We start from the raw sequence: 27475 nt of genomic DNA, 5'->3' as shown, positions 1-27475 counted from the left end.
ATTCATGGGAGTGGCATGGCAGACTTTATCCTCATTTTTTACGAGGGAACCTGGGACACAGGACTCAGCCAAGATGATCTTTCCATAGTACGGCATTAAATATATAGCTATTGTCAAAATAACATGAGGGGGTGCACAGGTGAGTGGGTGACTACAGATAAAGCAAGATTGGCCATGTGCAGAGAATAACTACTAAGCTGGGAATGCGTACAATATTCATTACCTACTCTCTTTTTACTCTTATATGTGCTTGAAATGTTCTTTAATAAAATGCTTAAAAATATTTTTTCCACTAATATAGTTGGCCAATAAATATGACTCCTAATGTAAAGAAATAAAATCTGTGCAAAACCCAGCTAAGACCTAGGAAGATGTCAGGCTGCTGTCGAGCCTGTTCAGCACACGGTGGCCTCACCTCGACACACAGGGCTGTAGTTGATGCAGCAGTCACCGTGGTCCCTGCAGTCATCTGAACAGGAGCAGAGGCTTCTGGGCAACCTTTTCTCACCGCACCTGAATTTGCTACACGTCCATATGCGCTCTAGAAAGAAATATCAACAAACAAATGTTAGGTTCCAAATCGAACACATTCAAAGGAAACTCAGAGTTGTGGTCTTCTGGAATAAGACCCACAAAAGACAACAAACGAATCCATAACTCTTAGTCACTCATAGACTTTGCCACCACAATGGTCAATTACAGCCAACAGACAGAAAACATGCGGGCAGCAATTGTGACTATTTCACTAAAACCCCAGACTCTCATCATTTTAAACTGGCACAATTTTTATTACATAATTCATATGAAGATCTTGACCTTTTCTGCCAGCCATTTTTGGGGTTCTTAAACTTAAATCTAAATCTGGCTCAGCCCCCATTGAAATATTATTCCATGTCATACAAAAAGAAGTCCACATCAGACTGAGGAAAATTTCCATGTTCTAAAGGTTTTATTTTAAAGTTTAAGTGGATATCTAAGAACTCTTGCTTTAATAAACCCATAATGAAAATATCCACATATTTTTATGTGAACTTAGTTTAAATGCAAATTAGACTGTGCAGGCGTTCAGCATGCATTAAAAATAGGCAGTTTTGTTATCTATACAATGTTTAATGGACAAATATGTGGAATTTTTTCTCTAAGGGAATATGAAAGCCAAATTTTTAAAAATGTCAGAAAAGTTAGGGAAATCACAAAACTAAAGGTGCAGAACCATCCTGTGATCTTTCATGAATGCCCATGACTGCATTTTTCCCCCTGCACATTTTTACCTGGTTCTATACATGTTTCCTGGTAATCTAGACAGCAGTTTCCAAGTTCAACACAAGCAACATCACAGCGACAGTTCCCAAATGTTCTTTCGAAACAGCGACCTTTGCAACTTTTAACTGAAAATATTGAACAGTGAGTTAGATGTTTCTAATCATTATAGACTCACAAAGCAAACCAACTAATACACCTAAGTTGGATACAGAGTAGATTCATATACTGCTCTCGAAAACACAGATGGGATGATAAAGTTAACTAAGAATCTTTTACAAGTACACCTGGAAACTGATACAAAAAGAAGGTAACAGTATGTGCACAGTTTTTGATTTTGTCTCTTGCCATAAAAAAAGAGAGAGAGAGAGAGAACTTTTTCTCTCCCATATCACAAACCCTACCAGGCCTGATTAGACTGAAATACTTCTTGGTATGGTAAAGGGGAGGCAGGACAGGAGCTTGTTCCAAAGGTTGGCTTAACACACCGTGGAGCCCTCTAAAATTTCAAAATGTGAGGTAAGATTTTTAAAGTGATCATTTATGAATCCTGCAGAAAGAGAAAGACTACCCTACTGACCTTACTCCGAAAGAATACCGGACTCACCTCACCCTGTCTTAGTGTGAAGAAGTGACGTGATTGTGCAGAGCCCCGTCTGCGGGACTCCCTCTCCCACCAGCACCTCCAACAGCCTCTTCACCTTCAGACCCAGCGCGGCTCCCTCTGAGAAGCTTGCCCAAACTCCCCAGTCTACGTCCACTTCTCTTTCTTAAGTTTTTATAAAATCTTCTCCTTCCTCTCAGTCGCTTAATTCTATTTGTAACTAGATTATTTGATTAGTATCCCAGTCTCACACTAAAATCAAACTTAAGAACAAAGGCCACACCTAAATTTTGCCCAGCACAATGTATCCCTTATACGCCCTTCACTATAAACTGGTACTAATACATTTTCATTAAAGAGATAAATGGTAGACATGGAAGAAAATGCTTTTCATTAAAAACAATAATTTTACATTGTAACTCTTTGCTAGGTATCTAGAAAAACCTAGGATTTTATTAAATTTGTAAAAAATTGGGTTGGTGAGAAAAAAATACATATATAAAATAATGGCAGTCTAACAAGAAAAAGGAATAATCCTAGCTCTTGACTTTAATAGTCTTCTGACCCAAAAAGATACTGCCACAAAATTTAACTCTCAAGATACTGGGAAACTAGGCAATTTTACGGAAATGAAATGGCAACAATAACTTTTAGAGTCAGAAGTATTTATTTTCCTGCTGACCCAGGGCAGAGGAAAAGCTATTAGAATAACAGCTATCATTTTAAGCTCATTAACATGCATCAAGCAATTTTTAAAAATACTATGCACACTATGTTGGGCTTAGATTAAAATTGCTAATTTTGTGCATCAAACTGAATTCAAGGTAAATTACTCCGTATCAAAAAACTAAACACTAGTGTACAGGTAAACACTAAAGTCTATATAGCTTCTTAATTTTTGCTCTGAATACAGGCATACCTCGTTATATTGTGCTTCACTTTACGAAGCTACAGATGCTGCAGGTTTTTTACAAACTGAAGGCAAGACCCTCAACCAGCAAAAAGATGACAACTTGCTTTACTGCCATACTATCTGTATTGCAGTGGTCTGGAGCCAAACCCACAATATCTCTGAGGTATGCCTGCAGATTGTTGACTAAATACATAAAATTGCTACATTTCATTCATTTCAATAATAAAGGACAGCTTAACAATCCCTGGAAAGTTTTTTAAATGACTAATATTACAATTACAGAATAGCTGAGTAGGAAAAAAAATTTCAAAATTGAATTCTCTAGGGAGACAGGCCAGCAGCAATGATTTTTGCAAGGAAGGAAAACCTACCTCAGAGGCAAAATGACTACTACAATGTACTGTGATTCAGTTTTATTATTTCTAGTAATCTTATCAATGCTGGATAATTTCTACATATGCTATAAAGAAGAAAATGCATGTAGCAGCTCAAAAATACCATGATAGTTTTGAAACCACCTCTGCCCACAATTTTAAAAGCCTTAAGAGTAGGTAAAGATCAGTTTCTGGTTGTCCAGGGATGCTGACTGGTCACCTAGTAACCTCTATGGCGGCTTCACCAACCGCCCGGGGAGACAGAGGATCCTAGGAGGGCCGGAGGAGGCCAGGGAGCCAGCTGCAGGAGCCGCCCACCAGAGTCTGTCGGCCTCGTCTGCTAGTCTGTTTCTTTGTTCTTAATTTATTTTCTGTTTCTTCAGGGGTTTTCTGTTTCTTTGGTTAGTCTTTCAATCATAGCACCTCTTTGTTGATTTGGGTTAAGTGTCTCAAGTAAATAAACTATTATATAGCTAAAATAAAAGAGTTTTAAGATAGCTCAAATCAGAATCGAATATGCAATATCTGTGGAGTAGCCATAGGATTAGCTCATCACATTCTGAAGGCTGAATGTCAATGCCCATGTGCGCGCACACACACATACACTCTGTACTAATTACCTTCTTTGGCACAGCTTGGTTTCAACCCAAATATACAACCAAGGATTGTTGTTAACACACAGACTGACAATACCTGTAGGGAGAAAAACAGAAAATTATATAGCTCCAATCCCTTTTATTTCTTCAAATTTTCATCAAATGTTTCTAAGCTTACTGGTGCTACCCTATTTCCTGATCATGGTGCTGGTCACACAATTGTGTTCACTTTGCAAAAATTCAAACTGCACACTTAGGTTTTATGAACTTTTCTGTATGTACACTATACTTCAAACGAAAAAAAGTCTACTTAAATGTTAGCAACAAATCTATGCATCCAAGGTTAATATTGCCAGAAATTTTCCACTTGGCATAAATTATTCCAGTTGGAGAACTTGTAATTATTAAGAGGAAGAAAGAGGAAAATCTAATTAGAGACTCAATTTCCTATTTGTTAATCCATAAAAGGCAATGTGAATATTAGATGTCTCTTTTAACAGTTTGACTACACAAACCTACACAATATCCTCACATCCACTGTGGCAGCTTGTGGGAACCAGCACTGGACAAGGTTAGGTGAGTACATCTCTGCCCAAATGTTACCACAAGTTGGTTGTATGATTTGGGGCAAGTCACTTTAGCATTCTAGACAGCAGTTTATTCACCTGTAAAATTAAACAGTTAAGACTACATGGATTCCTAAAAATATTTCCAGTTCTAATATCTTGGTTCTTTCTCATTCTCTATTCTTCTGGCTTTGGACATTTTTTAAAAAGATTTTATTTCTTTATTTTTAGAGAGAGGGGAAGGGAAGGAGAAAGAGAGGGGGAGAAACATCAATATGTGGTTGCCTCTCAGGTACCACCCAGGCATGTGCCCTGACTGGGAATCGAACCAGTGACCCTTTGGTTCACAGGCTGGCACTCAGTCCACTGAGCCACACCAGCCAGGACTGGCCTTGGACATTTTAAAATAAGTGAATATACCATTCAACTCCAAAGAACAATGACAGAACTTTTATTTGTGACTCAGAAGAAAAAGGAAGAATCCATAAAACAATCCTTACTATTTTTAGTAGGATGGAGTTTCCTTGATAATTCCCTGGAATGTCACTTTGCAGGATAATTCAACAAAATATTCATTAATCACCAACTATGTATAAGAACCATGCTATGCATTGAAGAAAAGAGTAAGAGATACATCAGGTAGCTTCAGTTTTTGTGGAAGGGGGTAAATATAACAGCATAAATGGCTTATACTTAGTAGCCTCTACAAAGCAGTTGCAGAGCACTATCGCTGTTTAAAGGAGAAAGTGTGGGGTGGTTGAGGAGCGGGAGGTCAGAAAGTGCATATAGAGAAAGCCTTTGGGGGGCAACGATGGTCTGATACTGCAGGCAGAGCTGACAGCAGCGAAGAGAGGACAGAGTAGAGCAAAGATCTAGGAGGAAGACCAGCATAAGGAAAAGCTCAAAGAAAGGAATGCACATGGAAGGCGGCACATGACTAATCAGCAATCTATTTTGGCTGGAACAAAGAAATGGCAGAGGTTAGAATGGACAGGGACACAGGGTAGAGGCATGGAAAGGCTTTTTTTCCCAAAAGCCAAGATGAAGAGATAGTAGAGATGGGAGGAATGTGTGAATTGAGAGGGTGAGCAGTAGGTGGTGGCTTTTATGAACACATTTCTTCAAATGAAACACTGAGAATTGATGGCAGTCTCTAGGCTAAGTACTGGTTACTCAGGAATAAAACAGACAGGACCTCTCTCCCCAAGGTGCCTACCCTTAGACGACTGCAAGAACTAAAAAGGAGGTGAGTGATAAGTAAACTGAAGCAGCAGGTCTAACTTATTTCCAAAAAATGGGGGTAAAGGAAAGGAGAGCAACTGTATCACGGGTATCACAAACATTTTGACAGCTGTGAAATCTAATTCCATTTTAATTTTCTTCTCAACATAGTTTAATTCTACACCACAATAGCACAATTTCTTTATAGAATAAAATTATAATTTCAAAACTACCTCCATTTCTAACTTATGATAGCTTTCAAAATATATTTTTTTATATCTCTATATGTCCAACCCATGCTCAACCTCATATTAGATTTAAGAAATATTAATGCCTGGTCAAGATGGCAGCATAGGCAGACATGTGCACCTCTTCGTACAACCACATCAAAATTACAACTATAATATAGAAAAATCATCACTCAGAACCATCAGAAATCAAGTTGAATGGAAGTCTGACAACTACGGAATTAAAGAAACCACATCCATCCAGACCGGTAAGAGAGGTGCAGACATGGAACAGGCTGGTCCCTCACCCACGTGCATAAAAATTCAGGAGGGATATCTCAGGAGCAAGGAGCCTCAGCCCCACACCAGGCCTCCTAGTCCAGGATCTCGGTGCGAGGAAGATAAGTCCCCACAACTTCTGCGTGCAAAAACCAGTGAAGATTGAGTTGGTAGAAGAAACTGCTGAACAAGTAGTTCCTCTTAAAGAACCTACCCACAGACTCACCTACTCAGACTCACTCCCTCTGAGCTCCAGTGCCAAGGAAGCAGCTTGAAAGGCACCAGTGCATAAAGAGAGGAACTGAAGTGTCTGGTATCAAGGAAAGCAGAGGTCATTGTACCCTTTATAAACAACCCCCACAGAGCCTGCAAGCTGGTGTCCTTCCTATTTGAGACTCCCAACAACCTGGCTGACGCTGTTTGACCTGCCTTGGAGATGTCCAGAGACTCCACCCCATGCAATTTACTGGCCCACCCAACTTACTTTTCCATATGAATAGCTGGTCTTGGCTCAGGCTTCACAATTTCCTAAACCCTCTCATTTAAGAAACAGTCAGCCTCAGTGAGCTCCAGACCCAGCACTAGCAGCATCCACCGTAGATTCACAGCTTGGCTTCGCCTGGGAATCTCCAGGCCCAGCACAAGTAGCAGCCATTTCAGAGTGTCTTATAGCTCAGCCATGGTGTCCCTGGACAAAACACAGCTGAGGGCTGACCTTAACCAGCACCACCCAGGAAATCCTAGGGCCAGTACACCCAGTGGACAGCCACAGACCATGCTGGAGCACCACCACCCTGCCCCTGCACAGCTGATCCTTCACAGAGGGCAGAGGTTGGTGGTCAATGGTCACAGCCAATCCTTGCAGCTGACTAGCCTGGGTAAATCCCTCCCATTGATCTGTCAACAGCAATCAAGGCTCAACTACAAGAGGAGGGTGTACTCAGCCCACACGAAGGGCACATCTCTAGTTTCCACCTTTGGTGATAAGGGAAGCTGTGCCACTGGGCCCCACAGGATACCTACCATATTAAGGTCACACTACCAAGACAAGGATTCAAATCAGCTCTACCTAATACATACAAACAAACACAGGGAGGCTGCCAAAACAAGGAGACGAAGAAGCCTGGCCCAAATGAAAGAACAAATCAAAACTCCAGAAAAAGAGCTAAATGAAATGCAGATAAGCAATCTATCAGATGTAGAGCTCAAAATACTGGTTATAAGGATGCTCAGGGAACTTAGTGAGGACCTCAAAAGCATAAAAAAGATCCAGTCAGAAATGAAGCGTACACTAATTTAAATAAAGAACAATTTACAGAGAAACAACAATAGAGAGGATGAAGCCGAGATTCAAGTCAATGATATACAACATAAGGATCAGAACAATAAGAAGAAAAAGAATCCAGAAAATGAAGACAGCATAAGCAGCCTCTGAGACAACTTCAAGTCCAACATTCACACCATATGGGTGCCAGGAGAACAGAAAGAGCATGAAGTTGGAAATCTATTTGAAAAAATAAATAATGAAAGATAAATCCCCTAATTCAGTGACAGAAATAGACATGCAAGTCCAGGAAGCAGAGTCCCAATTGTGATGGATGCAAAGAGGCCCACTTAAGACATCACAATTAAAATGCTATAGGTTAAACACAAAGAGAGAATATTAAAAGCAGTAAGAGGAAAGAAGTTAGTTACCTCTGGAGGAGTTTCCTAAAGATTCTCAGGCAATTTCTCAGAAGAAACTTTGTAGGCTAGAAGAGACTGGCAAGAAATATTCAAAGTCATGAAAAGCAAGGACCTACAGTCAAGACTGCTCTACCCAGCAAAGCTGTTGTTTAGAATTGAATGGCAGATAAAGAGCTTCCCAGACAAGAAAAAACTAAAGGAGTTCAACATCATCAAACCATCATTATATGAAATGTTAAAGGGACTTATTTAAAAAAAAGATCAAAACTATGAAAAATAAAGTGGCAAAAAATAAAAATCTATCAACAATTGAATCTAAAAAACAAACTAAGCAAACAACAAGAATAGAGACAGAAATGGATATGGAGAACATTTTGATGGTTGCCAGAGGGAAGGGAGACGTAGGGGAAGGGGTGAAGAGGTGAGAGGATTAAGAAGTAGAACAGGTGGTTACAGACGAGCCCTGGGGATGTAAAGTACAGTATAAGAAATGGAGCAGCCAAAGAACTTACACGACCCATGGACATGAACAATAGTGGGGGATTGCCTGAGAGAGTGGGGGGTGCTGGGTGGAGGGGGGCAAAGGGAGAGAAGTCAGGACAACTGTAATAGCATAATCAATAAAATATAATTTAAAAGAAAGAAATACTATTGCATACTTGTACTGTGCCAGGGGAACCATCTAATATGATAACTTTCTTAAGCAGAATGTCCTTTATCTCGCAGTTATGTCAGCTTTGGAAAACAGGGCGATAGTGATATTGTTTGTTATCTCATTAACAGATCTCAATTACGAGTCAATAGAAATCATTATAGCAGTATCTATCCACTTACAACTAGCATAGATTGAAGACTATGATGACAGAAGGAAGAAAAGGTGCTAAAATAAAATGTAAGTCATTTTATAAAATTGTAAGCAATAAGTAGCAATTGATTAAACTACACACATCACACGTGCACACACACAATGATAACAAACTCCCAAAATATCAGGGTCTTGGTGGACAAAGTCATCTATTACCAAACCACTACTCATAAGAGTAACCATAGGGCCAATCAGAAGGCTAATGACAACATAACAGAGTAACTCTATGGTGGTTACTTTGGCTCTGCACAGATTCAGACATGCAGGTAGAACCTGTCACTACATGATGAAACCCAGTTGCTAAAGCACTTCTAGGACCTTGTAGTACAAAAACGCTAAGACCGCAAGCCATACAGCCTTCCCTCAGAGACACTCCTACTTCTGTGAATAAAAAGAATCTCTGCTCTGTGGATACCGGCACAACACTTTCCACAAACATAAAAGGGGAAGAGTGAGAGATGATAGTAAATCCACAAAAACAAGCTTCAAAGACATGTCACAGAAATTTTGTTTGACTTTCCAAGAGTCCATCAACACATCTTTTCCCAGTAATGATTAACAGAATTGCTGGATGTGTGCCATCATTTCAAACAGTACTTGCTTCTAATTTATGTCAAAAATGGTGCCATGAATCTGGTGCATTTTTTAAAATGGCAAATACTTCTCATATTTAGCAAGTGGGAAAATCAGCAGCAGGCTGAGTTGAAAAGACTTTACCAAATGGATTCTAGTTATGAGTCAAGAGAACTATATTCACATTAAAAAAACACGCTCGCCCTGGCTGGTATGGCTTAGTTGGCTTAGTTGGTTGGGCGTTGTCTTGCAAACTGAAAGGTTGTTGGTTCCACTCCTGGTCAGGGAACATGCCTGGGTTGTGGGTTTGGTGCACATTTGGGGTGTGTGCAAGAGACAACTGATTGATGTTTTATTCTCACATGGATGTTCTCTCCCTGTCTCTCCCTTCCTCTCCCTCTCTCTAAATCAATAAAAGAAAAAAATTTTAAAAGCACACACTCTTCTTTGGGAATCTTCATGTTCTTCTTTTTCCATATCTTTAAAAAAAAAAAAAAAGAACAGAAGAAAAATAAAGTTGGGAGGAGGTAGAGCAGTTTTGCAAAGCACAAAACAGAAATCTTTAAATTATTATTATTTTAGATACTGATCCTCTTAAATGTTCCCATGTGTCATTCAGGGGCTCTGGGCCTTTAACCCTTTCCTAAGTGAGAAAGGAAGATAATAGCTGATACATATTTTTTTAAATTCAGGTATGACACTATGTACATGAAAGACAGAGAAGACAATGTCCCCAATTTAATGTAAATCTGTTAGGAGTCACTGATAATAGAAAGTGCAGTTTAAAACCATTAGTTTGAATAAGCACAGATAGTACACAGTTGGTTGAACTAGTTTCTTGGGAAGATAAAAATATGAGAGTCTCCTCTAAATTAAAATTAATAGTCCAGGTATTTTGGCACCTTTGATATTTAAGCAAATAGTCATTTCATCATTTCCCTGATTTTCAATGAATTATCCTGGTAAATAAGTATTTGAAGAAAAGTCTCAAAGAAAGCTTCTATCAGTAGCCCATGGAAGCTGGTAATGATCACTGGAAAATACTTTTTTAGAACAGTTTAAAATAAAGTATCAAATTAAAAGGCTGGCTTAAGAAAATTAATAATGCTATGCTAGTACTTTACCATATAGTATAATAAAATTGTTCAAATTCTAGCAATTTTTTAAAAATTTTATTTATTTTTAGAGTGAGGGGAAAGGAGGGAGAAAGAGAAGGAAAGAAACATCAATTGGTTGCCTCTCCCAGGCCCCCAACCAGGAACCTGGCCCACAACCCAGGCATGTGCCCTGACCAGAAACTGGTCCAGCAACATTTCAGTCCACAGACCAGTGCTCGATCCACATAAGCCAGGGCTAAAATTCTAGCCACTTTTTAATTAAAAATATAAGTATAGCAAAATTGTGTCCCTAATGACAAAGAGACCAACAATTCTCAAGGCCTTATATCCAAATTAAGATGTGCATTACATTTGGAGCTTTGTGATACTGAGAGAGCCACGTCATCTACAGTTCCTTCATTGAACTGGACTGGATATTCTCTATAGTCCCTAATAAATCGGAGACATCTATAAATCTAATTCTCCCTGACAATTGGTCCTACCTCCATTTGGACCACTACTGACCCTGCATCCTACATAATCCATCATATTAGAACTTTTTCCCGAGACCCTGCAACACCTCCATAGAATTGATTTCTCTAGGGCAGTGATTCTCCTTTCCCATCATGTTGCTATGTTTTTGTTTCAAAAAGTACCAAGCATTTTCAAAGGAAAGAATGCCAGCACTCAGAACTTCTGCCTGCGTGAGCAAATCACTTCTCCCAGATCTCACCGAGTCCTTGCAGACCATTCCTTGCTGAAGATAAAGGTCAAAGAAGAAAACATCCATTGCTAATAAACAATGTTTTCAGTAGAGACTCAGTTTGGATGGCATCCTTCAGCCCACTACTTGTGGACCCTCACTAATTCTTGAGGCACAAGCACCTAATCAACAAGGTCAGCAACCAAAAAACCGCTCAGCACAAAGCGAAACACACAGGAAGGCTGGGAAATGTCCTCACACACAGCTTTGTGCCACAAGGGCTTCTCTTTATATCCACAAACGGGTAATGCCACAAGTGATCACAGAATTATTAAGTATCAATGCTTTGGTTTTGGTCTGCTGGTTTATGTAACTGTCTTCTGTCTTCAGTAGGACTGTCAGTACAGCAAAATACATTTTTGTGGCCTTTATATAATCTTCTGATTTACTTAAGCTTCTTAAAGGAAACAACCTACTGAGAGAGTAAAGATCTTGAGGGAAGTGTACAGTAAAATGCATTTCTATCTCTTGCCTTATGAACAAAATAAAATGACAGATGGAGTTAATACTTACAGGTTTACCATGAAATCATGAGAGAATATGGGCAATTACTTTAGAGTTTTAGGACGGTAAACACCTTTACAAACATTGTGCATTATTCAGAGACTATAATGGAAAATCTGATATATTTGAATCCATAAAAATCCATAGAAATTTCCGTAAAGCTAAAAAAAAAAAAAAGGACATCTACTGAAAGCGAAATTGGATTGGAGGAAACTCCGATAAACATTTTCAACATATGACAACATTTATGTCCATGATAGATAAAAAGTGTATAAAAATCAAGAAGGAAAAGATAACCCACAGTTTTATAATACCAAAAATAGTAAACCAGATATTTAAAGAAACAAGAGATTTAAAAAAATAAGGCATTTACCTTCATTAAAATTCAAAGAACTATAAATCAAAGAGTTCCCTTTTTACTTAATGAAATTGAAAAATGTTTTCAAAATTACTGCAATGACAAGAATGTGAGATGAAACAGACATTTTCACACTGTCTTCATGGAAGTATATACATTCCTTTCTGAAAGGTTATTTAGATGACCTACCTAAATTTAAAGTGTGCATATCTTCCACTCCCAACTCTATTCAATCATCAAATACAAATTTTCACAGGAGCACATAAAGATATGCATAGAGATATTTATTTATTGTAGCATACTTAAGATAGCAATAATGTACAAATAGCTTGAATTTCTGTTAATAAAAAATTGAGTAATAAGGTAAACCCAAACAATATAAAACTGATTATCTTGAATTATGTAGCTCTATCACTGGAATACTTTGGAACACTTGCTCTTAACTCCTTCAACCCCACCCCCACCCCCAGTAGTCTACCCTGAGGCTCTGTCATGCTGTGAATGAGCCCAAACTACCCAAGGCCTAGAGACACTGGGACAAGTCCTAAAACTACAGAAGTGGGCGAGTGACACCTGGCCAGCTCTTACAAGCTCCATCCCCTGCTGCTGCAACCCAGCCACCATCTATCTGGCTATAATTCCAAGAGTCTGAACCGCATTTGTCCAGCCATGCCTTTCCCGGAACCCTGACCCATCCAAAACTGTGAGAGGTTTTGGAGTTGCAGAGCTGATGGCCAGATGCTGAACAAGATGAACTTGCCAACTCGGTCAGCCTAACCAACACGGTTCCCGGACCACAGGAGAGGGCGTGCTCGCTTTTCTCCTCGCAGACTGTGCGCCTAAATCATTCCCAAGTGAAGTGATCAGTGAAGCTATCTAAGGATTGCCTCTGCTGAAAGTGCACAGCGGGCCAGCTTCACTCAGGGGTCATGATCTGGTTCTTATCAATTCATTGGAGGAAGAGAAATGATTAGGGGTTGCCTCATTGCCACACCACCCTTTGTTCAGCTTTCAGCTCTTTGAACACCTTTGTAACGTGTTTCTTATATTAAGTTCCCGTGTTTCTTATATTAAGTTCCCCTGAATAAATTATCGAGTACGGCCTTTGTTTTTCTGATTGGACCCTGGCCAGTTAGAGCAACTGATCAGACAGACGCACACACAAGGGCATACTCTACACTACATTTAATACAGGTGAAAACACTTTCCATTTTGGAGTTCACTTGTTTTTAATTCTTAATCTCTTAGATACAAAACATATTTTAATTACATATTGCTTCAACTGAATTTCAAGGAAGAAAAAAGAAAAATAGCATGATCAAGAGAATCCTGAAAACTGTTCATTTCTTCTAAAGCGATGATCAAGAAAGATATGACTCATGAAATAAAAGTACTATTAACTGATTTAGAAAAAAAAATGCTTAAGTCTAGTTAAGCTCATGAGATGGAAAGGGAGGAAAAGTACTTTATTTATGACATAGGACAGCCCTTCCTACCCTCAGGGAGAGGATAAAAGAGGCTACAGGTAAAGTACTGCAGGTTCTATCTAAAAGACCTTGTTTGTCTTGCTTAGGCAGGTTTCTTGCCTACTCAGGACAGTAGGTCAGAGATGAAACACAAAGGATGGAAAAAAAAAAACACCACTGCGCTCACCTAGTTTCTGTGATTTCTTTCTTTTTATTCTGAAATAATTTTTGGAACATAATGACTACAGTTAAAAATGAAAAAAAAAAAAAACCAAACAGAAAAAAACCTCAGTAACTTCCAATTGTTCTTTAAAAAAAACAAAAAACAAAAAACAAAAACAAAATCCCTCAGCTGTTCTGCAAGGCCCTGCCTGGGCCTGGGCCCGGACCACCTTTCTTTCCAGCCTCCCCACCTACCACTAGCTCTCTGTACACCAGCCACCCTGGCCTCCTCCCTTTCTGGAAAAGCCCATGCTCCCTGCTACCCCAGGGCCTTTGCACATGCTGCTAACCCCTCTCAGAGTCTTCTTCTGCTCTCACCTGTCACTTCCTCAGACTTCTATGACTAAGCCCTATGTTCAGTTTCTAGGCAGCACTTATCACAGATGCAGCATCAGACAGCCTTTTGGGATTCCTTGATAAATATCTGGTCCCGGAAATATGTCCAATAATATTGTAATAACTTTGTACAGTGACATGTTACTAGACTTATTGTAGTGATCACATCCTAAAGTATCTAAACATTGAATCACTATGTTGTACACCTGAACCTGATATGATATTGTATATCAAATATACTTTAAATAAATAAATAAATGTCTGCCTGGTCCTGTGGGTTTGACCACAAAGAACGGAGGATAAGTCTTTCCCCTCCCCTTTTCACCATTTAGTCCTAACCTCTTCCAAAGCTCACAGTGGAGGAAGCATAAATATTTGTTGAATTAGTCACTAATCATAACAGTAAACCCTAATCTAGCATCTACTCTCTCTCAAGCACTTTTATAATTACTTCATATGTAATTATTTATTTAACCCTCAACATAAAGTTATGAGGTAGTGACTATTATTATCCCCATTTTACGGGTGAGGAACTGAGGCACAGAATTTAAGGGACTTGCCCAAGGACAGGCAGCAGTTATTGGCAGAGATAGGATTTCCACACCAGCAGTCTGGCTCCAGAGTCTAGCCCTTAACCACTAAACTCTGTGGCCTCAATACGCTTAAGTGACCATTGATTAGTTCAGGGACAGGGGAGAGCTGACCAAAGAGCAGCTAAAGAATGTTTCCTTTGGGAGGATAAATTGATTCCAGTGTGTTGCATAATAAAAGGGATGTGCAAAGGTCACTCCTGCGGTAGAGACAGAAATAATCTACACAAGTGTGTTTGGGGAAGAGTACAAGTCTGAGCTGATGGAATGAAAGGTGTGTTTCAGCAGAGCTGGAGCATCTGTGAGACACACATCTTGAGCCCCTGACTCTCTAAACTAACAAAGTGCAGTAAGATCAGAAATTGACTGAAGAAACCGGAGTCCTTTGAATTCCTAATTCCAAGTTTTGCACATTATACACATGTCCCTTTTACGATAAAGGACACAAGAGTTTCACTGACGTGTGGGTCCCAGACCAGACACCTCCCCAGACAACAGGTTTGCTCCCTCCTGCCTCATACATTTGTGTCAATTAAAGGAGATAAAGTGCTTAACATAGGGTCTGACAAAGAGTAAATTCCATGAAGGCATGTATGAATTCAACAAACATCTACGTAACACTGTGTATAAGGGCCTGCTCTAAGTGCTTGAAAAATATGACTAAATGATTGCACATACATGTTCCAGCCCTTGAGGAATGCTATGAAAAGATGAAACTATGCATGCTAAGCCCGAGTGTTACTCAAGTGATAAGAAATAAGGCTAAAAAGAATACTGAGTTTAGGAGTATACATTTCCCTATACATGTCCTGCCAGTCTCTGGGAAACTCTTAGCAGAGTCATAATGAAGGGAAATCATTAGGAAAACTGAAAATCAAACCACAAAAAGAGATAATTTTTAGAAAACTAATAATCAAAATCACAAGCAATAGCAATAAAATTGAGAAATGAATAAAACAAAAAAAATGTGTACTAAAAAATAAATTATTGGCCCTGGCTGGTGTGGCTCAATGGATTGTGCCGGCCTGAGAACCAAAGGGTTGCCTGTTCAGTTCTCAGTCAGGGCACACGCCTGGGTTGCTGGCCAGGTCCCCAGCGGGAGGTGCAGGAGAGGCAACCGCACGTTGACGTTCCTCTCCCTCTCTTTCTCCTTCCCTTCCCCTCTCTCTAAAAATAAATAAATAAAATCTTTAAAAAATTAAAATAAAAAATAAATTATTGGGGACTGATTATGTCTGAGGTACTAGTAGGGATAATTTCAAAAATTTCTCCATGAACTAAGGTTAATAGAATAAAAGTCTCAAATCCTATTCCTGAGAGACACATTGAAAAGCTTTCTAGCAAATGGTAAATTCACAACTGAACATAAATGAAAAAAAAAGGGTACAGTATATGCAGTATGATCCCAGTTTTATAAAAATAAAGTGGTCCATACATATTGAAAAAGAACCGCTGGGAATAAATCAAAATATAAATAGCATATAATAAGAGCAATTTTTATGTACTTCTGTATACTTTTTTTGCATTTTCTAAACTTTCTGCAATATGTAGTATTTTTATAACAAAGGGAAAATATCGTAAGCTCTCTATACAAAGACTTTAAACCTAGAAGGAACCCACATAACCTAAACCCCTCTTATTATAGTTAAGAAAACTGAAAGTCAAAGGAGCGAAATGACTTTTCAAAGGTCACATGGTAAATAATTCTCGTGACCTCAAGTTTAGGACTCTGTACCTGACCCCGTCTCTCAAAACCTTTGTCTGAATCATCCCAGAAATATCAATGTTCTCTTTTTATTTGTAAGTTTCCAAGAGGTGACAAATGTAAAACACTTTTACATGCCAACGGGCTTCATATTTACTCCCTTTGAGCTATCAGGAAGATATTTAAATTAATAAAGCTATTTTGTACTTACTTCCCTGGTTAATCCTGAAACAGAAAAGACCAACACAGTCTATTCATAATACTCCTGATTCACACCGTTCCCACTTGAATATACTTCATTCACCTGTTTCCCACTCTCCAGAAGTTTCTAATCTAAATGATGCTGGGTGGCACTTTATAGAAACCCAGTGTGTTTGGCTAAGTAATATGGAACAAACTCTGTGCCAAGGACATTTAACCTGATTCAACTCCACCTGAAAAAACCCTGGTTAAATATTCCTTTGTTTTGGTTTTGAGTTAAGTATATTGTTGACTGTGGAGAAGGTACTGTTGTGGAAACTTTGAAGAACTCTACTGATGGTAAGATGCAAAGTGAAATCTACCTGATGTTCTGATAGGTGGATGGTTGAATTAGAAAGAACCTCTGAGTGTTATCGGATCATAACAAAGACAGAAGATGAACATAACTGAAAGCAATAAAGAGCAATTAAAGGACAAGCCAGGGCAGAGTAAGGAAAAGTCAGTTACAGTATAAGAAAATAAATGAGAGCATGGGCTGGCTCCTGAGAGACGGAAACAGCACAGTGAAGGGAGCAGGAGACTGTGTGTCTAGTGTATCCAACAGCAAGGGGCTGCTTTCATCAATGCATCTCGGAGGTCCAAGGACAAAAAGGGACAAAATGCAATCAGCAGCAGCAGCAGCACTTTAACCCAATGCCAATATGGTTGAGGTCATGAAGGAACATTTAATAATGTTTTCATTTTTTATCATAGCATCACGTATGAAGTCAATGGCTGAACAAAGGTTGATTAGAAGCCCCAGCTAAAAAAAAATTCTAGTTGCTGTGACTCCTGTACCACTCACAGGTTATAGAGCGCTGCTCCTCAAACTTTAAAGTGCAGGCAAATCCCTGGGGATCTGTGGAAATGCAGATTCTGGTTGACTAGGCCTGGGATGAGGCCCAAGATTCCACATTTCTTACAAGTTCCAACTTGTAAGGTGATTCGGACATGCTAGTCTGCGGACCAGGCTTTGGGTAGCAAGGACATAAAGTGGCTTCTGAGTAAGGAAAAAATTAAAACTCAAGTCACACTAAAGCTTAGCAAGAAAAACAACCATTTATTCAGGCCATACTATGTGCCACTTTGTATAAAATATGTATTTAATTCTCCTAACAGTACCCAACATGGTTTTATCATCTCTCCTTTATGGTTGTGGAAGCTGATACTCAGGAAACTTAAGTTAATAACAGTACCAGGATTTAAACCCAGTTCTGTCTGACTTCAAGACCATTCGCCATTAAGCTACAGGGATGAGATTAAGAAGTTTATTAGTTCTGTGACTTTGGAAAGTCCCCCAAATTTCTCTGTGCCTTCATTTTTTAATCTCTAGCATGGGAATAATGGCAGAGCTGAGGATGGGACCAAAGGAGGTACTAGATGTAAGATTATTTGAAATCTATAAAGGGCTTTACTTAAATAAAGATACAATTGTTTTAACTTGCTGATTCTTTTTACGTCTTAACCTCCTTTGCCCCCTCCCTAGTTCATAAATAATAATGAATGTGTATCTTTTCTCAAAGCAGGTATTCTCAAAACTTTTGCTCAGAATTTCTTTATATTCTTAAAAATTACTGAGGATCCTAAAAAGCCTTTTGAAATAATTGTGGACATTCTTCTTTAAAACTGCATCAAATTCTACAAATGGTAATTTCTTAAAGGCAAAATGCAACATGCAAGTTGAAATGATATTAATGAACTTTTCCTACTGTAACACTAAAATCCATTAGTCTATTTTGCACTTTGAATGGCACTCAAACCCATTCATAGTTTTGTAAATCATCCATTGGTCCTTTGGAAAATATTGGTTCACTGAGTTATGTAGTTCTTTCAAATGCTGACACATGTCACTATGCCATTTTTTAAAAAATCACATTCCTATCTCCATCAATTTCATCAGAAAAACCTTTAAGGGCTGGGAAGCTATCAAGCTTACAATGGCAGATACAAGTTTTCCAAAATTCTAAATTTTGCTTGAAAGCTCAAATTTTATCAGAGGCAACAGTTACTTTCATTTGTTTTCTTTGAAGTGACATGCTAACACCATTCATTTTTGAGACTATATGTGCCAAATACCCAAGTCTGAATAACCAGTTTGTCAATTGTTCCACCAAAAACGATGATTCATGAAAAGCGTTCAGCTTACAACTCAAACAACTGCACAACTGCTTTTCCTCCAAAAAACAAGTGTTGTACCTCAGTGTGCAGCAGACGTGCTATATGCATACTTCCAATTTTGTCACATGGAATAGTAAAGACAGATACTTTAGGGTTGAAATTTATTAAAATTTGCTTCACCAAGGACATTTACTGCTTCATCTAGTACATTCTTTTAAGCAAAACATTTAAAAAGTGTTTTATCCTCAACTCAAGGATATTTTTTTTCATTACTTTTAGAAAGAGGAGGAGCGAGGAAGGGAGAGAGAAACATTGATGGGAGAGAGAAGCATTGATCAATAAAACACTCTTTTTTATTTGCAAGTGCCTGACTGCTTTTACAAGTGGTGTCACTGCCTTGATCTCCACTACGAGGCCAGCCGTTCCACTGGCCCCAATGTTTTGATACCATCAGTGTAAATGTCAACATGGGGAAAGGGGCAAAGAACGTCTTACTGTTGCTATTAAAACACTGTGGACTTCATGGTCCCCCTGAAAGACCACCCCCCTGCCCCCCAGGACCCATAGACCATGCTGCCAGACCTGCAATACAAGGTCTGGCACAAATAACACCCGTTTTTTTATTACAAAATCTTTTATTACAAAATGATAAGCATGTAATTCTGCAAAATAAAAATATCACACTCGAGCACACCATACGACATTGTAGGTGAAATGTTCAAATTAAAACTATAAATTATATACCCATATTAATACCCTACAAACCACACTCAAGCAGGTGTTACTTCTGTTGGACCCTGTATTTTGGCTAACGTTCACCTCTACATGTGTTATCTTATTTATGAACATATTTATCTGAAATCACAAAAAGGCACTCTGGAGAATATGAGGTTTTGCTTGAAAAAAGTCTCATAGTAGTTGTATCTATTTTACTGCATAAAAGCATCATTAAGAACCACTTGAGCCCTGGTTGGTGTGGCTCAGTGGATTGAATGCCAGCCTCTGAACCAAAGTATGGCCGGATCAATTCCCAGTCAGGGCACATGCCTGGGTTATGGGCCAGGTCCCCAGTAGGGGGCGTGCGAGAGGCAACCACACATTGATATTTCTCTCTTTCTCCTTGCCCTCCCCTGTCTAAAATAAATAAAATCTTTTTTTTTTTTTTAGAAAGACCCACTTGTGTTTTCTTTCAGTTTTTTCTCTCCCCATGAAAGAATACAAGTTCCAGATGCTTGCTAATGTCAAAAAGCTCTTCAAGGGAAAGAACCAACTTTAGAACAAACTACACTCTTGTTGGGAAACACCCTATCTGGTTTCAGGGACTGCAGCCTCACCGACAGGCAAGAAGACCCCAAGGCTGGAGCTAATCAAGAAGGCCTTGGGAAAACAGGTCACTGGGGAGAGGGAACCTGTCCCCCTGGCAGGGGCGCAGCCCTTGCCCCCTTCGTATCCCCCTGCTTGGCCCTGCTATGGTCAGTGATCCATGACAGGCAAGTTCTCTCAAGAAGAGGGACAACCTAAGCCAGACCTCAGCCAGTATGGGCAGCAGGGCAAGGACTTGGGGAACAAGTAGAAAGGGCAAAAAGGCCCGCACCCCTCGGCTTGGCTTGGACAGGGCCAGAGTCCTCTTAAATCTGAGAAGTCTCCTTATCTTTTGGTGGCTTTGCCCCGCCCACCTGGCTCAGGCTTGAAACAGTGCTAAAGGCAGGTACAGCCCTAAACTGGATGGGGCAGTTCCTGGAGACAATCTGGCCTAGAAGTTCCTCTAAGCTTGCCTGTTCTTCCCTCAAAAGTGAAGATAACCAGCTCAAACTGGGAAGGAGATTTACATTATTCACAGTCCCTGACCTGAGGCAGATCTCTTGTGATCCTTCAATGGTCTCTGTCTGTTTTCTGCAAACATAGCCTTTTGACATTGATTGATAAGCTTTGCATCCACATCCCTGTGCTTATGGTTCTCAAGAAAAGCCTTTAGACACTGGGGTTTGGGGCCTTCCCTCCCCTAGAGGAAACAGCCAGGCCCCCTCTCCTGGCAAACAGAGAAGTGTTTGCGATGACTCATATTTGTTCCCCCCATACTTGACAGCCCGAGAATGGGCTCTGCGGGGATTCAGAACCCTGCTCCCTCCTCAGCTGGCTCCAGACAGTAGGACAGTAACCCTCAGATCCAGGAGCCCCACGCTCCACCGTGGAGCTCCCTGCAACGCGTCCCTCCCCCTTCCTGCAACACACACTCAAGATTATGCTCCTGAAAACCAAGATAAAGTGATCCTTAAGAGCCCCAAATCACACCTGTGATAAAATGTTTGCCACCTAAATGTGTGCAAAGTCAAAAGAAATGATGAGAAAGTGATCAATCCACAAGTGAGATACTCTTGGAAAACGCCCTCCCTCCAAAATGACTTTCTATCATAACTGCTTTCCTGTTCTAGTACATTTTAAATGTATTAAGAAGGAAACTCAAAAAGAAAGCCGCTTTCTCAAAAGTTTGTATACACTGGGAGCTCAGAGTAACACAGGACTATTGACTTCACACAATGCAAATAGCAAATGGATGAGATAGTAATGCCTATTAGTCCAGAATAAAAATTTGAGTTAAAAGTCCTTTCACTTACCACAGTTCACCACTTATTAATGATGTGACTTTTGACTATAAATTTAACCCACAGTTTCCAAAGCAGAGTAAATGAACCACCTACATCTAAATAATTTGAGGCACTTGTTTAAAAATGCAGATTCCTTGGGTCCATGCCTGCCTTAGTCTGCTCAACTGCTATAACAAAATACCACAAACTGGGTGGCTTAAACAATAGAAATGTATTTTCTCACGGTTCTGCAGACTGGGGGTCCAAGATGAAGATGCTGACCAATTTGCTTCCCTGTGAGAGCTCTCTTTCCTGGCTTGCAGATGGTCACCTTCTTGTGTCCTCACAAGAAGGCCTTTCCTCAGCGAGGTCATGAAGAGAAAGTAAGATCTTTCTCTTCTCTTCCTCTTCTTATAAGGCCACTAATCCCACCATGAGAGTACCACGTATAAACCTAATTATGCCTCCCAAAGGACCTCCCTCCAAATACCATTACATTCAGGGTAGGGCTTCAACACATGACTTGGGGTGGGAGTAGACACAAACATTCAGTCCACTACAATTCCAAATACCCCAAATCACAATCTCTGGGACTGGAACCCCGGAATCCATGTCTTTTAAGTTCCCAAGTGGGTCCTATGCACAATAATGTTTGAAAATCCTGACTGTACCCTTGTAAGCCAGGTAAGTGTCCTTATCAGCAAAGTAGGACTGTCACCATGCTTTCCTATTTCAAAGTTGTTGACGTGTTGAGAATCAACTTAGAATACATGGGCCCCAACTGGTGTGGCTCAGTGGGTTGAGTGTTGTCGTCCCACAGACTGAAAAAGTCACTGGTTCAATTCCCGGGCAGGGCACATGCCTTGGTTGCTGCCCAGATCACCAGTTGGAGGGGGGGAGGGTGCAAGAGGCAACTGATCGATGTTTCTCTTGAGCATCAGTGTTTCTCTCCCTTTCCTCCCCTCTCTCTAAAAATAAATAAATAAAATCTTTAAAAAAAAAGAATATATGGAAATGCTTTCTAAAACTGCAAAGTGTTATGTGAATAATATACTCATTTAAGCTTTCATGACTACATCACCAAATCTTACTCTAAAAACTAAAAGTGAGTGAAGAAAATAATAAAAAATATTACAGATGTTATCCTAATTCTTGTAACTCCATCTCAGATCATTAAAATACTCAGGAAATAGAGTGCTCTATCCAGTTAATATTTAGATAAACTTTCTGGACATTTTTTAAAAAATCTCTCTTAAATGTATTATTATACTTTCTTTTATTGATAAATACATAGCTTAGCTCTTATCTTATGCCAAAGGGTTTTCTGATTATCAGCATTCTGATTATCAGTTCTCATTGCATAGGATTTAGGCTTAGAAGAGTAATCTCTGTTCTGCTAAACACATTTTTGTTTATTTCTTATTGTTTGGAGGATGTTTCATAGTTGATAGATGCATGTTTATTTTAACCAAAGGCAGGCAGATCTCTAATCACAAGTTGTATTCCAATAGCTTATTTATTCCTAAACTGTTTGGGACTTGAAATGCCCTTCCCCGGCCAAGAAGAAAAAAAAAGAAATTATGAATCAAAATTAAGTTCTCTGGCTTGTCCAACAAGCCATACTATAGGAAAAATACATTTGCTATATCTTAAAAGTCACAAATATTTTGCAATGGAATCATCAAAAACAAAATTAAGATATGATGGGACAGAACATGGCAAAATTGAGTGTAAACAGTTAACTGAAAAAGTAACTGTGGAAGAGAAGGGAAGAAGAAAGATATTGAAAGGGTGGCTGGGTATCCATGAGAAAGAGACTGCATGGAGTAGAAATAGCTGAGATACAAATGCTGAGACAGATAATGATTAGAATACAGATCAAAGCAAAAGAAAGGAAGTAATAGAAAGCAAGTCTGGGGAAAACAGTTCCCTACAATAGCCACAAAGGCTGAATTCGAGGTGGGATAGCTAAGTCACCAAAACAGAAGAGACCTTGTGTATAGCAACGGAGCCTCATTTTTGCACCTACAGGATGGCCTTGTACATGCCAGATGGTCACACTTGGGTTTTTTGTACCTAAGCAAATGTCCAGTGGCTAGATCCTAGGTATGAATCCAAGTTATCAGAGGCCCTGCTTAGCTTACTAAGTACACTGGCTTTAGTAGTAACTTTTGCTTATAGTTCATTTATTGCATTTTCCATCTCCATTCGATAGCAATAATTACATTATATATAATTATTATAGTACTAATTATCATTATACGCTAATGAAATGTTTGATCTCCCTAAATTTACACCGAAGTTTCATCTCTCTAAGGGCACCTATATCTGGGTTCCTGACCTTCAATTGGCCATATGAGTAAGTGGGTGTATATTTTGTCTTTCCACCTTGTCCTTTTTTCAAGTGTCACTAGGTCCAAGTGAAAATGCAGTGCATTCATTCATTCATTCATTCATTCAACCAAAAGCTGATACTGAAATGTAAGGCACTGAATTATGCCTGGGAGCAAACACAACATTCTTATTGGGTTCCAAAAAATATTTGGCATTTTTTTTTTAGAACATGTGAAACAAATACCATAGGGGCAAACAGGAGACCTCTGGCCTTTAAGATACTCTGGTCATTTAAAATAAAATGTGAAACTATGGTTGGATTGATGTTAAATTTTACAAACAAAAGGCAATGTCAATTGCAAGTAAGATTAAGAGCAAAAACTACCTTGAATATTCTCCATGCTGTATTTTGATAATGTGAAATGTGTTGCAAGAGGAAGGAGAGGGAGATAAGAGAATTTGTAACATTCACACCCAAATTTCTGATAAACAAGGCCAACTTCTGCCACTTACAAAGATGCTCTGGTAATTTTGAAATAAAATGCACAACTATGGCTGGACAGATGTTAAATTTTATAAACCAAAGAGCAATGTCAATTCCAATTCAGATTAGGAGCAGAGAACGATCTTAAATATTCTCTATGCTGTAATCTAGAAATAACGTAATGTGTTGCAAGAGGAAGCAGAGGGAAGCTAACAGAATTAATAACATTCATATCTAAATTTCTGATAAGGCTACTTCTGCCACTTAGAAAGAACTCTTTCATTGAAAGGTGAAAGTAGTCTTCACTCCCCACCACCAGCTCACAGGCCCTTTACACATACAGAGGTCTATGTGTTCATAAGTACAGCAGACCACAGACTAAAATGATGCTGTAGAACAGCACACTGGAGAATGCAGGAAATTTACTGTCACGTGGTTCAAAGTTACCTAACCCTTTAAAAAATTACCCCAGGGGACAAGGACATTTGAAATAAGTCTTCAAGTCCAACCTCAGTGGAAGTGGACATTTCAGTTCAAAAGTTAATTTGGAACCAAGGAAAGACGTCTAGTATGTAACATGCCTACTGAAGCATATAGAGACTACTACTTTCTATACAAGTAGAAAATTCTTGGGAAGTTTTCTGCAATCTGGCTTGGTGCCTACAGTGGAGCCAGATGGTCTTCCCTTGGGATCAAATACCACACTGGGGAGAAGCGAGGCTAGGACAGGATCTTCCCCCCTGCATCAAGTCTCACATACCTACATCATTTAAGTTTATGTGAAATATCGTCATAAAAATGCAACAGTCGGGTTGCCACTGATATTCCCCTGGAGGGCATCTCTTATAGTTATCCTGCTGGATATAAACTGTGTGCATAAGGACCGCCTAGGTGGCTGGCCTCTCATGATCTCAACCCCAGACGCGGTGAGTCAATCCATTTCTTTAGCTTTGTGAAAAGTATGCTCATGTTTAACCTGAAAAAGGAATCCCATAATTGCAGCTCATTTCTAGAAGACATGTCCCACAGCTCTTTGATGACAATTGTCATGTTCCTTTTGGAGACTTTTCCCTTTGGAAGTGCATCTTTTGGAAAAGGTCTGGGGGGAAGAAGAGTATTGAAGAAGGGAACAAAAAGAAGACTGGGTAAATTAAAGAGTTTTAAAAATACAGAAATAAGTTTTGGTGTAATGTTCCACAGTATTTCATCAAAAGACAAGAGGCAAAGATTCTTTCCAATTCAATTAGAACAAAAGGCCTCATCTAATTAGAAAAAAAAAATATTCATAACTGTCCTAGTCATGGAACTAAGTCCTAGGATACTTTCCTGTCAAATGCCCAGGGTTGTATCATCAGAGCAGAACAGAATGCTGTCCCATAAGCTGATTGCAAAGAGCAAAGGTTGGAATGCATGCGCCAGAAGCACACTTTTACTGACACTGACTGTGGATCTCTAAGCAAATGGGTAGAAAAGATTTAAAAACTAAACTTAGCAGTTAGAAATTTAGCAACCCTTCAAGATTATGAGCTTTTAGATCTGATTTCACAATGGAGTTGTGAAATAGATCTGATTTCACATACAGATTCAATGTATACTTAATGAATACCTTTTAATGTGCTAAATACCTGAAAGTACTGATACTAAATAATTTAGGTGATTGGGATATAAAAGCTAAGGTCTCCCATTATAACGAAAACTAAAAACATGCGTCTAGACAAAAACTAAGTTCTCATCAATGGTGATATCTAATACAAAAAATATCTTCAGATAAAAACATATGTGATTGGTTCCTCAAAGTACTCTAATTTTTCTATGATACCCAAAATAGAGTGAAAACGGAAATTCTTATGAAAGGAAAAAAAGACTGCAAAATCAGAAAATCTCTACACGGCGTTTTTCAATCATAATATGAAAGTGAGGATATATTTTAGGGTACACTATACATAAAAATCTGTTCTTTCCAAAAAAACATAATAAAAATAATTGCATCTCCTTGTAGATTTCAATTTATTTCCCTTCATACATTGTTCCATGTGATCCTTACAATAATCTTATGCAACGTGCAAGGGGGTTGATGCTGCCCTCATTTTCTCACACAACAAACTGAGGTTCGAGGAGAGGTTATACAAGGCCTCAGCAATTAATCACAGGCATGAAACCAAGAACACCTGCTTCTGACTCTCAGTCCAGCACTTCTCACCACTGACCTAAACTGAAAAACCACCCCCACGTTTCATAAAGCTGACTGGATCCCACAACTGTCATAACAAAACAGAGGAATAATGACTTTTGTTAGCAAGAAAAACCATGTAGCTTATGGTTAAAAGAGTGGAGAATCATAAACATTTCTTGACACTCACACGTTTTGAACAGCTGCAAGGAAATTCTTAAACAGAACCAAAGGAAATTGTGTTTTCTGGAGTTCTGACAAAACTTGAGCTCGGCTAAATCTTTCCAAGTGGAATCAGTTAATGGGATCAGGGAAGTCATCAGCACTGCACCCCGAGCCACCCAAATGCCAACTTGCAGGAGTAAGACATTGTTGGTGGTTCCCAATACTTTCTAGTTGGTCGTTTTTTCCTCTAAGAACCTTGTCTGAGGGTTACAGGTGTCATCTCTAAAGATCACAATTTTTTTAACACCCTGTTTTTAGACACAGGCCCTTTTATAAGCATCAGGTAATACAAGTGAGAGTGAACTACATAATTTCCCTGGGGTAAAGAACAGGCACAGGAATAATGAGCAAGTATTGCAGCCTGCGGAGCGGAACGTGAAAGTGACGAGGGGCGAACAGGATGCCTCTCTGCTGGGACCGGGTGCTGACCGCGATCGGAGCGCAGGAGCCAGGCGCCGCCCTCCCCGCCCGGGATGCCCGGCCGCCGACCTACCAGCGAGAGCACTTTATAGGTGTTGGGGTCCTTGGCCGGGCGGGCGCGCGCCGCTTTTTCCAGCGGCTCCTCCCCCAGGTCCATGGGGGCCAGCAAAGACGCAGCCGCCTGCGGGTCCCCGGGCGTCTCGGCACCAGGGCCGCGGCCGGGGTCGCGGCCGTTCCCCGCCAGGCCCTCCCGGCGGCCGTGCCCGCCCTGGCCGCGGCTCCCGCCCCCCGCATAGCCGTCGCGCTCCATCGTGGTCGGGGCGCTCCCGCCCCGCCACCCTGCCGCGCCTTTAATAGGCTCCTCGGCGGCCCCGCCCAGCCCCGCCCGCCCGCCGGCCCGGCCCTCCGGCGGGACCGCCCCTCGCCGCCAGATCTTTGGCTCCCAGCCCTCCGCCCGGCGCTACGAGTGAGGAGAAAGCAACTCAGCGCCCTTGATTATTTGGCTTCCTGTCTGATTTCGGGCACACTGCGTGTCGGTTATTTTGGGTCCTTTACGTGGGCGTGTCTTTAACTTCCTCCAAAGCCTTCCCCTCCCCGCGCCCCGGCCACCTTTCGAACACTTGCAGGAGTCGCCCTGAGTGGCCTCGCGGCGCGGGCTGGACTAGACTGGAATTGCAGTGCGGTCTGCAGAGGG

The 27475-nt window shown here is 40.0% G+C and overlaps 1 protein-coding gene across 1 annotated transcript in view; it reads right to left on the bottom strand.

Moving 5' to 3' along the window:
• Window positions 1–27091, bottom strand: part of ENPP1 (ectonucleotide pyrophosphatase/phosphodiesterase 1) — a 60112-nt gene extending 33021 nt beyond the window's left edge. Inside the window, exons 1-4 of the mRNA XM_054569976.1 lie at window positions 26855–27091; window positions 3772–3844; window positions 1272–1388; window positions 416–541 (exon numbers count right to left, since the gene is read on the bottom strand). Of these exons, the coding sequence (XP_054425951.1) occupies window positions 416–541; window positions 1272–1388; window positions 3772–3844; window positions 26855–27091 (553 nt within the window). The remainder of the gene's footprint in view (window positions 1–415; window positions 542–1271; window positions 1389–3771; window positions 3845–26854) is intronic.
• Between the last annotated feature and the right edge of the window lie 384 nt (window positions 27092–27475).

Source organism: Pteronotus mesoamericanus, unplaced genomic scaffold (assembly GCF_021234165.1).
Source record: "Pteronotus mesoamericanus isolate MK-2021 breed Mesoamerican mustached bat unplaced genomic scaffold, CSHL_Meso_final contig_20, whole genome shotgun sequence".
NCBI classification, from domain to species: Eukaryota; Metazoa; Chordata; class Mammalia; order Chiroptera; family Mormoopidae; genus Pteronotus; species Pteronotus mesoamericanus.
This window is presented reverse-complemented; position numbering and strand designations above follow the sequence as displayed.